Raw genomic sequence first — 14,705 nt, 5'->3', positions numbered from 1 at the left:
TGAAAATACTATTTTTAGCGATATCGATTACCGAATACTACACAAACCGAGTAGTGGAATATATAGATTCTACATGTCGGACTGTTTGGGCGAGAAGATTTTCGCTAAAATATTTACTTCAATTTTAAACAACAGGTCCCAGTCGAGGAAACTTTTTTTTGTTAAATTCTTTTTTAACCTTTTACCCCAAGAGCATATTGCGAAAAATGGCCGTTTTCATTGAAAAGCCTCCTGTAACAAGTTCAAACTGCTATGAAACTATGAAAAATGTTTTAATACTAATGAAACTTGGCATAAATGTTGACTACACCATAGCCTCTGTAACAGCATGCTCAATGGTAAATTTCCTGTTACCATGGCAACGTGGGGAAGTCTCAAAATTGCCAAATATCACTCTATGCATTGTTTTTTCCATCAAAACTTATTTCAAAATTTGCTGCAACTTCTCAATGAATTGAGATAGAGTACAAGGCTTTTCAGCGTCGGTTACTAGTTACCCTAAGATCGACCTGAGGCCATTTTTAGCCTGTCACATGTTCAAAATTTTCTTGGCACATCCCCCTTCTAGCACCCCCCTGATGTATTATTTGGATGGGGGACGGCGCCGAAAAAGTGCTCACTTTTTTTAACAACATTTATTAAACGAAATACAGTGTTTGGGGCCTAAATAGGGCATTTTTTTTCACTGTTTGAGGCCTCAAAAAAAAGGGGGGGTGCAAAAAGCCGTCGAAACACGCTTATATAAGGGAAAAGGTTAAGTGTCTTTGTTAAGAAAGTAGCCATGATATGCAAGGATAAAGTGTGGCTGTCGTAAAAAATTAACATAAATGATTTTTTAATGCAACTCTAGTTATGCAGAATTCCGTATGTATCAAACTCTGGTGCCTTGCAAAATGAATTATAATACATAAAAATTAACTTATACAGGAAAATGCATACAGATATACAGTACGATTTATATTGCAAAGATCAGAAAATACCACAGAACTTGCAGACCTTTGATTCTTTATAAATATACATGCTTATAGTAAGCTCCAGGATTATTTACATCTGTGTAAAACAACATTTAAAGTCGTTACAAGCCCTAATTTAGAATAATATGGTTTTCTTCAAGCCGTTCACATATAAATTCACCGTGGCTGAAGGGTTTTCGGGCTCGCTTAGGAAGCAAGAGGTCTGGAGTTCAAATCCCAGTAAAGGTAACTCTTTTTTTTCAAATTGTTAAAGTCAAATAAACATTGGATTGAATATCAGTGTTGCAATTAGTCTTATAGCCAATTAACTACAATTAAAACGCTGGAAAGCATTGGTGGCACTATACATATAATCTCACAACTTGCACCTTTCTTACATTCTGAGACCCAAACAAATTCAGCGCCTTCTGTTCTTTGATTTTTTGTGTTTTCAAAACAGAGAAAATAAGAAAATCCATTAAATTTTGTTATGTCTATATTGACTTTCATTCCCCATAGCAGCTAGCCTGAATAAACACACAATTGAAAAAAATGTATTCCAATCAAGCTCAGTTCAGTAGGATTTATTTCATTCGTGATTAAGCTTATCAAGTGTTTCTGAAATAAGTTTAGTGTTGATAATTCATTTACACTTAAGCCTGTGAAAATGAATAGAGTTATGCGACGAATTGCCTAAAATGACTTTCGATTTCAACTATTTGTTTTAGTTCCAATTGTTCAAGAAAGTTCTTCATATTTCATACTTTTTTTTAACTTCTAATTCCTTAAACTACATTTAATAAGAATTGTTCATATTTTAATTTAAACGATTGAGTTGAAGAAATGCTTTGCCTAAGAGACTTGTTGAAACCAAAGAAAAATGCCAACATTTAAAAATACTATTGATAACATTTCAAGAAATATTGAATTAAATTATCAGTTCGACATTTTTCTCCATAAAATGGAAACAACATTAATATTTCCACTAGTATTCCTAATTCAAGATAGCTATTTCAAATCAATGGAGTTTGAAAACATATTTTGAAACCTTATAAATGTGATGCAATTTGAAAAAAGTGTCTAACAGGTTCATCGTCAATGTAGTCCGGGTAATATCGTTTTTGACGTAATAATGACACGTGATCAACGTGTTGAGTTAATATAAATCAAGCTGGATTTTTTTTCAGTAGGCAATCAAGTTATCATTACATCTCAACTTTGATAGATACGTTATCTTACCTACAAATATTTGGTTTTGTACGAGGTCTACAATTACATAATACCTGTGAAATAGTTTTGCCTTGCACTTCTTTTTTCTTTTTGTATCCTATTAAACAAATTTTCAGAATAGCTAAGCCAGGTTTGTAAGTGCCTTGTTCAATTTTATCAAGATAGTAATCCCTACACACAGTGCTTTTTACTTACATATAAAATGCTATAACACACGTTTTAAAGTTGGACATTTTGAAAAATCATTATCATCCTCTGAATACGGAAATGAGACAGTTGAGTAATTTTCAGGTAAAATGAAAAAAAAAACATATATTATTTTATTGACAAATAATTTTGCAAGATAATCTTCAACTGAGCCATTCTCAAGAAACATTTAAGTACATGTAATATATATAGTTGTCCACACAATTTATGAGAACTGTTTAACCTTACACTATCTAAACTATTTGACATATCAAATCTCACAATAACATATAAATAATTTTCAAAACAACATCAAGTTCAATATAGTGTTTCTAGATATAATTTTACCATGTTATTCAAGCTAATAACAATTTTATCAAAATCCAATATTACAAGAATTGTAATCTTTCTTTGGGCTATTTAGAAATACAATTTGATTCTGACAATCTAGATTTATACCAAACAGTGTGATCGTATTTTGCTACGACATATTTGTAACCATGTTAAGCGACAAAACTCGGCTAGTTCTGAATTAACTCATTTACATTTCTACCATTACCTGTTATACAGAAACAGAAGATTCACTGGCTTTCAATTTTTTTTTAAATGTTCAGATTTAGCCAGGAAATATAAACAATTACACAAGATTTGTGATAATACAAATGCTCTGTTTGGATAAATCCTGATTCTTCATAACGTTTTAATAACAAGACTGTTGTATGACTGTCAAATATCTTCTTGGAGAAACTACTGCATTTACTTAACACTTGTAAAATAATTAAAAATAAAAAAATAAGTCCAGAATAATGAATTTACAAAAAAAATGTAAGTTATACTTCCTTTGCAAAGAATAAAACTTCAAAGTACATTTGATTTAATAAAAGTGACCGAACGATAAATCTATACTATATGAAAAACTATGAAGCACTTTTTGTCTTTCTTTAAAGTTCCTTGCATTAAATCATCTTTACTCTAACCTTTAATTCGAGATTAATGTAAGAAATGAGATAAACGTTAGATATGGAACAGTTATGGTGTACATTGGTAACGATGATTAAATATAAGGTAATAGTTAACTGAACAACTTTTCTTACGATCTTTACATCTGCAGATAACTGATATTCCAACGAAGTGTTTAATAATAACAGATAAATTTGATTCTTTCGATTGAATTTCAGAACAGGAATATGCATATTTTTATTATTCTTACTAACGACGAAGTGTTTTCAATACAGATAAAGTTTTAAAAATAACTGATTTTTTTTCTATTTCCAGAAAGAATAGGCACATAGGAAAATGTGTTAAAAGGAAAGCACAAATGTAATGATGACAAGACACATGCGATATATTATTGTATTTGAGGAAAAAATCAACACTTTGAAAAAAGGTGAAATTTTCAAAATATATCTACATAAAGTTGACATATAAAATGTAAACTACTTTAAATTTTTTATGTTTTTATAACTGACCTAAACAACCAAAAATGGAGACGAAAAAGAATATAACTATAGAGGAACTTGAACAACTTCAAAGATCAAACTATTTGCCGTTAACTGTTATCCTCGTACTAATAATGTTCATTGGAATTGTGGGAAATATTCTTGTCCTTATAATTTATAAAAGGAAATTTACAAGATCAAGTGCAAGATGTTACATTCTTAGTCTAGCTATTGCAGATCTAAGTGTAAGCGTGGTTGGAATACCATACCATGTTTTGGACTTGACACTTATTTTAACATACACTCATACGAACGTGTGCAGAATATTGAGTTTCTTAATTGGAGCTTGTACGCTTAGTTCGGTATTTATTCTTCTTGTGGTTGGACTGGATAGATATTTAAAGGTTTGCAGACCTTTGAAGAGACAAATAAAAGATTTTGGCGACAGAAAAGCATGTCTACTGGCTAGTTTCGTTGCCATAGTGATATCTTTTCCTCATGGTATTATATACGGACAAAGTACTGTACCGACCAAACTTGACAATCTTACCGGCGTGGAATGTTTTATTTCTGACGGGTATCAAGGCTCAGAGTTAGCTGTTGGCTACCTAGGGTTAAACTTGTTAGTTTTTGTGATGTCGGTGATATTTCTAATCATAATATATGGATTTATTTGCCGAAAGATTTACCACCATGATCGAATGTCGGGGGAGATTACCTTAGAAAAGACAAAAACATTTTGTTTTTGTTGTGCTGTACCGAGTCAAGATGATGAATCGACAGGTAAAAATGGTACAAGTGGTATGGATACAGGCAAAGCTGATGACATTGACGAGACGGATAAAGATCCCCAATGTGTTGTAAAGGAATCGGAGATAGAAAATGGAGAGGGGGAACTTTTGAAGTCAAAACTTAATGATATAAGTGGCAATCAAAATTCCAAAGGAGCTGCACGAAATAGTTGTGCAATGGTTCGTCACGTAAGACCGGGATCTAAAGCGGTAGAGAAGAATACTATGAAGATAACTTTAATGATGTTGACTATTACAGTAGTATTCATTATTTCTTATCTTCCGTTTATTATAATTTCAATCTTAGATTCAACAGATGAAGACTTCTGGGCAGATCGTGGTATTATAGAATCTGTATTTCTTGATTTCATGTTAAGATTATATCTTGTTAATAACGTAGCCAATCCAATCATATACAGCTTTTGGGACCATAGATTTCGTAAAGAAACAAAGTTGCTACTCAAGAAACTAACTTGTTGTTTTAAACGGAAAGGCGGGGATAATGCAGACAATGGAAACGGTAATAGTGCACTAGCGACATCAGTAGGATTTTCGAAGTGTACTGAAGCAGTTACCTTGAAGTAGTGAATTTTGCGTATACTGAATCTTTCGTTTATGTATCTTTAATATGTCCATGTACATATTAGTTTGTTTATGATAAAATTATTAAGCATATAAATATTGTAGGACGTTTCCTTGGAGAAAACAAACGTTTTAAAAGACTTTTAATGAAAATCAAGTCTATAAATTAAAAGATTTTTATCACCCTTACCTTTGTTTGAAACATTGTTTTTGTAAATGGGAACGTTTTTTAGACTTGGTAATATAAAATGCAAAGAAGCCAATGTTAACTTTATTTTTAATTATTTAGTTACTAAGATAACTTTTTGTTTGTACATTGTCAATTTCAGCCATTTTATTCAATGCTTGCTTATTTATTTTAAATGAAAGATGCTTTGTAATATGTTAATAAAGCTTTTACGTCGTAGATAAATGTTGTACAATATCATCACTTCTTTTCATCTGCATGGTGAAGATTGCTTCGGAAGTTTATTGAATAATTATTGTTTATTCCAAAGTATATATAGTGCGGACATAAAGTAAAAAAAGTTAATCGAATGATGATTGTTTTATTCCAAAGTTTATATAGTGCGGACATGAAGTAAAATAATATGTATATCATTTCCTAACAAGCTTGATTCATGTTTTGATAACAACAAATAAAATTGATTTTTTCTTTGCTTTGAATGTTGATTGTTTAAAAAACTGCAAAATCTAGTTTTGAAATTTTCACGTATTTATATATGTTCAATATAGTGATGATGAATTTAGTATAAAAGTTGAATTCTGAGCTGCAATACCTTTAGATATATTTGTAAAATCTGAACTCTTGACATGGGATACAGGTTATTGACAATGTTCACCTTTAAATTGTGTGTCTCTGATAAAAATTTAAATGGCATTATTAAATTAAATTTCTTCCCTATCAGATAAATTGGTGCCAGAATTTCTTACATTACTGCTTGCGTGTTTGAAAGATAAATAAATTACATTTGAATGTTGTGTCAGATATATTTATGATTAGAATACCTGTAACTAAAAGATACATATATCAGGACCTGTTAAATTATACTATTACTGGAAAAAATTCCTTTTTTCTGAGGATTCTAACACTTATGTGATATTTATGTTGAATATGTGTTTCCACCTTTCTCCCCACATGCGTGAAAATGTCAAATGTTAAATAACAATGTAAACATTTACAGATAAAGTTTTAGGAACAGATTTGCGTATCATATCGATAGTACTTGATATGATGGAAGAAATAATCACTTCCACCATGCATTATGCTGAAAGTTGCACTTAAATGTTTTCAGTCAGATAAACCTGTTTGTTTGGTTTGTTGTATTGAAAGAAATTAAATTATACTAATCTGTCACATATATCTGTACTGGTTGGGGAGATAACTTCGGCTGGTTGATAAACTCGGCTTTTTATAATTAAATCGAGTTATCGGAAATTTTAATCTAATCAAGCTCACTATCTTATACTATCGCTGGAATTCGACAATATGTGGAAATTTTGTCAAGTTTGGTAAGATACTTAAAAAATAACACAGACTTTTACATGTTTGTTTACAAAACATGCCTATAAAAAGTACGGGAATCTCACTGTTGTGCGCACGTGCAGCAGATGCTCATTTTGAGGCCCGCACAGGGGTACTTATATATATTGACCGACTACCGGTAAAGCAGACGAAGTTTATGTATACATTTTGTAAATGAAATTCAGACTCACTTTTATCTTGCTAACTCAGAAAAAAGGCTGATTACACAATTGTAATCTTTAAGTGGAATGGATTGAAAGACTGATGTTAAATGCTCCTTTTATATGTTAATGTGTAGGTTGAATACCACTAAATTAATTTCTTCTTCACTCTGTTAAGCTAAGCAATAATAAATTTGAATCACTAATTCTTTAACTACATATTTCGTTAATAAATGATAATGCATGTGTTTTTACGTAAAAATGATTTATATGTAACATAGAACGTTGCATATAGATGTCGTGTTATCATAGATATTAATTATATTAACGTAATACTCAACAATTTTGGTAACAATATTTTTTATTTGGCATAAATAAACAGCAAAGAAATAATTAAATGTCTTAACATGTTATTTTACGTTTTAACTTACTCATTTATTAAGAAGAAAAACAAAGAGCCGGAATTATTTACTCGCACGCGTTTAAAATATCCTTTTTACATAACTCTTCCAGGGCCTCTCAAAATTACCCGTTATGTTTCTAAATATAACTTTTATGGTGATACCGGAAAATCGAAGCGCTGAAGTTTATTATGGTGCAAGATTCATCAGAATACGTAAACAAATAAATAAAATATATGCCTAAAACACTGATTTTCGGCCGAGTTTATCTCCCCAACCAGTATTTATATGTCAACAATTTGACGTTGATCAAATAAAATAATTTTTTATAATTATAATTTATTGAACAAAAGGAAATGCAAACATTAATGAAAGGAAAATGTTATGAAATTGATGAGTTGTTAATTGTATTGCATTATCAATGTAACTATACGAGTTAATGGAAATCAAACATTGGTTTGTGACGACACAATCAAGATCAATGTGTGTGCATGCATGCATGTATGCAAGTAACCAGCAGTAATATAACAATTACAATAATTTAAAATGTCAATATTTTCATCGAACCTTTTAACTCGCTTCTCTATGGCTTGATGTTAAAGAAGTTACAGTGCCAATCTTCGGACTAGTGGACAAAGGATTGCTGGCTGCGTGTTATTGAAATCCCGTCAGGGCCATGACGTTGTTTTTTGAGCACGAAAGTTTACACACGTTGCTAAGTACTGCTTGGTTAAAGGGACAGACTCGAGTGTGTTTTAATAAGCTTCTAGCTCTATACACAATCGAACCTAAATACATTCGCATCAACCTTATCGTCGCCAGATTTATACTTAATCATAAGGCAAATATAAGTAAAAACAAACCCTTGTTCATTTCAAATTGGTACAGTAAAACATGTTGATATTGACATTATTGTTTAAAATATATTCAATAAAATTTAAGCAGGAAAATAATATGATAATTAAAGCTTGTACTGATCTTATAGTTTATCAACAATAATATTTTATTATATTGATTTATTGAGTATTTTAAAAAAATGTTGAATTTATGAATTATAAGATTATCTAATGAAAATAAATGAAGGGCACATGTTGTGATAAAGGACATCAGTAAAGAATTTCAACATATTTTTGTAATGAGACAACAAAGGTAAGGGTGAAAATAAAATCAGGGCTCATTGTAACTACATCATATCAAACATGTTAAATCATTCTAGATTATGATGTTTTCCCTTTTGATTATACACCATCAAACCGAATGAAATATTTGTGCCAATAATGTTATCTCCATATTCAAACAGCTACCTGCAATATTTATGACATTATACACATACTATTGAACAAACTTACCACTTTTACCATATTGATGCTGTGTTAAGTAGAATTTCAGAAAGGTATTTTATACGACTAGAATAAATCTTGTTGTGCTTGTAAATTTAGTCTATTCTATTTACATTTGTAAATGAATGCAATTTATACGGTATTCACAACAATGTTGACTTCAGAAAACATTATATTTATTCGCTTCTTTGATTGTACGATTTTATGTAATTCTTTTTCCCTATGAAGCTTCGAAAAGAAGGTCGTTTCAAAAGCGGTTTTCTTACTTCTTACATTGTTAGATGATTATACATATTCTGGTCATAATGATGAATTTTATAATCAGATACAGACTTTCTTGCTATTACTTACACGTAAAGAAGTTCTAATAATATTTATACACCTTAACGTAAACTTTTGTATAGCTTACCACCAATACACAAATAACAGTAATTGAGTTATATTTGTGTGTACGTTTGTCAAATTATACGATAGCTATATCATATGTAAATCCGAGGTAACAATATGTGCGTTAAGATTAAAGCAGTCTTTAACTCTTTATTAAACTTGATGGGCGTTTATATATAATTGTTTACATGTAAAATAAGCAGCAGGGGCGGAACTGGAGTAATTAGCACATACATGCATATTTAAGTTAAAAATTAACAGTAACTGTTGAATGTGTCTTGCTGTTGTAAGCTACATTTTAATTTAATAATTACGAAATCTGCGTTTCATATAACCAATTTAGAATAGAAGCGTAAGCTAAAGAGAAATTCTGACAGCTTTGCTGATTATAATAAATGTCTACCGCATGAGTGTTATTTTGAGTGATCGACAACAAAAGGTGATGGTATAATTCTCTGAAGAGGTTATAAGAAACAATTTATGTGTCGATGATGTGAAATCCATTAACAACACTCTTTCTTGAACAAATATCAGATTGTCATACACATCTTAGCGGAGTCCAGAATATATTTGAACGAGCTTTTGAGTTATTTGTGGTTCGTGGTAGGCCATATCTTTAGAATATCGTATTGATTAAAACACACTTTGCTTCAGAAATGTTTAAATGGTAACATCTATAGAAATTCCAAATATGTGTTTTATAATGTTTTTAAAATGGAGTAAAGTAAAAGAGATGATTGTCACCTGAGGGAAGTTGAGTTGAATTTGTGATCAAGGTAGCAAACTGTAAACAAAGTTGTATTTTGATTTCCATGCAAAATACAAATCACTATAAAGTGTATTAATTTCCAAAACGTTAGAAAACAGAATATGGCTCAGTTATATAGCCAATTAATAACTACTTGAAAGCCAAAACTAAAAGGTTTTTGAACAATAAAAATGATGGAATTTTTAGGGTTCATTGGCCTTTTAGCTATGTGTATGATAGTTCTACACGGATGTTTTCAAAAACATTTTTACATGTAAGTTCAATGCAAATGAGAAAAGTTTCAACAACATTTGTTCTATGAAATAATCCGTATAATTGGTATGATAAGTTATTCAAAGGAAATAAATATGATTTTCTTGATATATACAGAGAGATTTCAAGAAGTATTCAGTGGACCGATAATAAATAGTATGTTTAGCAAACTAATTGATCGATTTATCTGCTACGAATCATATGAAAGACTGTTTAAACAATGTCTTTGTTAGAAATATCTTTAACATGGTAATAGTGATAACTTTAAGATCATGTATCGAATAAGAATGCAATATACTGTTGAAGAGGCCATTGTCCCTTTATGGGGTGCCTACCATCTATTTACATACATTGTGCTTCCTAGAGCTGCATATAATGAAATATAATGTACACGGCGGCTGTTGTGAAATAATGAAAAAATCTCAGCATTTTTTTCTAAGAAAGGAAGTTTGGTGTATTATAAATTCATTATAGATATTCCTGACAGGTTATATGGCCGTATATCAACGGTTGTTATAACCCGAGCCGATCAACAAATTATATAATGCCTGTCAAGAAATCTTTATAACTAAAATAATATATGCCCTTCATACCTGTACTGAAACAGTTTTTCTAATGCAAATAAATAATTGGTTAGGGATAGATATACTCTGAATCATTGCAAATGCGGGTTATGTCCCAGCTAATACCACGGTACGAATATTTTTTACTCTATAATTTTGGTAAATATATATAGTTAAGAAACACAGCACGTTGACCTTTCAATTGAGAACGTATGTGCACCATGAATCTACAATGGTTTAAGTTTGTTTGTACCCGTGATTAGATAAAAAAAATAAACCAACTTTTGTCGACTTACGAATATCATCTTAAAGTGATCTATTTTAACACATTTGTATTGAATTTCCAGGTTTAAATAATTAAACTCATTTGTAATTATAAGGAGGTGAAAGGAAGTGCATCTGTCTTAGAAGAACGACAATCATCTATAACAATGATATATTTAACTTATTGTTTTTTTTTGTATTATGGTCATATTTTCCTTTTGCTTCATTCAGGCAATATGTCAAAAACGTAAGAGAAAGTTATAGGTGCACGGTCTCTTAGCACCCCAGCACCGATTTTAACATAAGTTTCAGAAATAAACAACGTTAAAGCATATCAAGAAGGACAAGACTTCAATATAATTATTATCATGTACTTTATCTTGTTATATAAATGTTTTACCATCTTAATTAAGGCACTGCTTAATAAAAACGAATATCCTACATTTTCAAGTTGTACGACTTTGTCTCGATAATTGTAATAAATGTCTGAGTTACTATGTGTTGAAATTACAGGAATTATTTATAAAGACATAAAAACAACCGAAGCATTCTCTTGTCAATTGAAAAATTCTTAAAACAAATGTGATAACATTTTATTTTATATTTATATATGTAATTAAGCAGGGCATTATTTTTAGAATATAAGATGGTATAAAAAAAAATTTTAAGGCACTGCTTAAATAAAAATGAAAATCCTACATTTTCAATTTGTTCATTTTTGTCTTGATAATTGTGATAAATGTCTGAGTTACTTTGTGCTGAAAGCTAATTTGAGCAATTACAGGAGGAATTATCTATAAAGACATTGAAACAACCGAAGCATTATCTTGTTAATTGAAAAATTCTTAAAACAAATGTTCACATCGATAACATTTTTTTTTGTATTTATATATGTAAATAAGCAGGGCATTATATTAGAATATGAGATGGTATAAAAAACATTTTAAGGCACTGCTTAATAAACACGAAAATCCTACATTTCCAATTTGTTCATGTACGACTTTGTTTTGATCATAGTTATAAATGTCTGAGTAATATTGTGTTGAAAGCTAATTTGAGCTATAATACAAGAATTATTTATTAAGAGCTAGAAACAGTCTAAACATTCTCTTGTTAATTGAAGAAGAAAAAACTGATAACAAATTTTTACCTCGATAACATACTTTTTCTATATTTATATATGTAATTAAGCATTTTTTAAAAACAATGGAGATGTTTTAAAGAAAACATTAATTTAGTTTTCATAAGATATTAATTGCTAATATTATCAGCATCCGTATTTTACGAGGGTTTATTGGTTTATTATTGAACAAGATAATTATCAGTCCAGATTTGTTAAAAGCTAATGGCTTTTCAGAATCATTTGCTTTCAGAGTAATCAATCAAAGGTTATTGTAACACTTGACACGTCCAAACTTTTAAAACGGTTATTCACTTTATTCTATAATTTAATGCCCTTCAATAACGTTGAATAAAATGTATGTCATGTAATATTAAATGAAAGGCACGTAGTCAATGAAGTAAGCTAGAATTTTTATTTAAACAACTAATGTAAAAACTTTTTTTTTTTGCATTTAGCACATCATGTATCTATAACACAACAATAAAAATTATGACGAAGAAAAAATATTTTAATGTTGATATTTGAAATAAATATAATCGAATTTATTACAATATAATTATGCTATGTTTGATTTATCACAGGGATATTTAGTAAGTGATGACACGAGGCTGGATCGCAAAGGGCAATGAAATATGTTTGCAATTGATATTTTATAGTACAAAACAAGTTTATAACAATTGCCGCCAAATGAGATCAATCATCAACGAGAAAATGGCAGTTGGTTGCGAACATATTTTCTATAATCATTGTATTTTATATTTTATGACGTATTGCCTTTTTTCACGTCCAGTCACTTATAGCGAAAATATAAGATATTTTTCTGGATTTCTAAAACTAAATGTAGTTGTGTTCACCTGACAATAGGTATCAAGGTATCTCTCTTGGGGTAACCAATACTTAAATTCAGTGCACACAGCGACGCCAGACGTTTCCTCCCACTGCTACATTCGTTCTCTTTAAATTATTAACAAAATGCAAGAAGTTTAGAAATATCTTCTCATCCAGGTAATGCTCTCTTGTTCTCGCCTTTGATGATGCATAGTTTTGACTCGGTCTTGGAATTTTTGTCTTCTTAGACATGTTTATCATTTAAAATAAGTTCATATATCGTTATAATTAAACATTTACATGTAAAACTTTATATTATATTAAAAGAGGGATGTTTCGTACAATTGACATAAAAATAAAAAGAGTGAAATTTATTGCATCTATTGAAATGCAATATCTTCATGAGTGACACAGCCAAGAGTCAAATTGTAAATTCTGATGTTTGCTACAGTTATATTTGTAAATGTTTGTCATATGTCAATATGGGTTTTAGTGTTTATTGTAACCAATTCATAGAATGTTGTCTTTAAAAACTGCTAGCAATAATTGTGAAACTGGTCCCCCCTTGCATATCTAAACTTTGATTTCCCACAGGAAATAAGATAAACTAGTCTGGATAGGCGCGTTTATTTACAATATTTCATGTAACTTTTAAACTGTGTAACTATTTCTAGTTCCACTTAAACGATCTGGTTGAAAATTGGCATTTCAAGACGTGTTGATATTTTACTGATCACGCAATTCTACTACGCCTTTAACAGCTAATAAACTTGTTGTATTAAATCCTATATTAATTTCAGGGTTGTTTTTTTGCTTTGTTTTGTTGTTTTGCATCTGAATCAAACTCAATCAACAAATGTATATCATCTATAGTATATATTAACATAACATCTATAGTATATATTAACATAACCCCCTCAATGATAATCTGTGAAATTTTAATTATGAATCAATGTACATATTTCAGGAGAGTGTTTCTAGAAATGCCTGTAGCTTTCTACACAATTCATCTAGCATTTGATTGTAATTATATTACGTATAACTATGTGTTTAATTGAAATGAAATATTGTTTAAACTATAAACATGTGTATATTTAGGTATTCTACGAAAATTTACAAAAGATAAATTCCATTTAGATTTAACTCTACTATAAAATTATTCTTGATACAAATGTATTATAAACCAACTTTTAGCAGAATAGATCGTGCCTTATTATGTTAATCTATTGTCATTTATGTATTTATAAATAAATGAATCAGATATTTTTGCAATAATAACTTCTATATGTGCGATTATAAAGTGAAAACATGCAACGTTTAAACAATGTTGCTGTTTTTTTCTATTTGCAAATAAACGTCTTAGTATTTTGGTATCTACTAGTTTATCTGTTGAAACTACTTTGTTATTAGTTATGGATTTCGTCAGAGTACACATGCTGTACCAATTTTATCTTGTTATCATGATTATATATTGATTACTGGTTTACTTAAGGTGTGCAGTATCAGTAAGAAGACAATCATGTATCAATGAATGTTGGTCATTAGTTTCGTTTACTATTGTCATCATACAAAATGAGGTTTTAAATAAGTACAGATATCTTAATTCTACGTTAATGATTTTAAAATTTGACATTTTTATGTTTCTGGAGTTGTATTCAATTCATTTAAAATTAACAGACCATTAATTATTAGAAGAATGCAATTAATGTCTCGAAAAACACACATTTAAACGCTCTAAATAGTATGTAACTAAACCTTCATTGGTTGTGGAGATAATGGATAATATATTTTATACGAGTGTTACTTCAATGTTGTTTATAAATACTGTGTAAATTAGAAATAGCTCAAGGAACTGATTACAGTAAGGAACTGTTTTTTATTAGAAGTATGAAGGACTTGAACACCATACAC

General features: G+C 29.8%; 1 protein-coding gene across 1 annotated transcript; it reads left to right on the top strand.

Moving 5' to 3' along the window:
• The first annotated feature begins 3,647 nt into the window (after positions 1 to 3,647).
• Positions 3,648 to 6,533, top strand: LOC132729649 (orexin receptor type 2-like). Its single transcript, XM_060715454.1, has one exon. It carries the CDS (start codon positions 3,853 to 3,855, stop codon positions 5,182 to 5,184), a length of 1,332 nt encoding a protein of 443 aa, XP_060571437.1. The 5' UTR covers positions 3,648 to 3,852; the 3' UTR covers positions 5,185 to 6,533.
• Positions 6,534 to 14,705: the final 8,172 nt, after the last annotated feature.

The sequence above is a fragment of the Ruditapes philippinarum genome, unplaced genomic scaffold, assembly GCF_026571515.1.
Source record: "Ruditapes philippinarum isolate M1 unplaced genomic scaffold, ASM2657151v2 ctg6014_1_1_1_1, whole genome shotgun sequence".
NCBI lineage: Eukaryota > Metazoa > Mollusca > Bivalvia > Venerida > Veneridae > Ruditapes > Ruditapes philippinarum.
The sequence above is the reverse complement of the archived record's forward strand: the minus strand, read 5'-3'. Positions and strand labels throughout refer to the sequence as shown.

Excerpts from the sequence above, each read along its gene's own strand:
- LOC132729649 (XM_060715454.1), top strand. The coding sequence starts at position 3,853 with ATGGAGACGAAAAAGAATATAACTATAGAGGAACTTGAACAACTTCAA.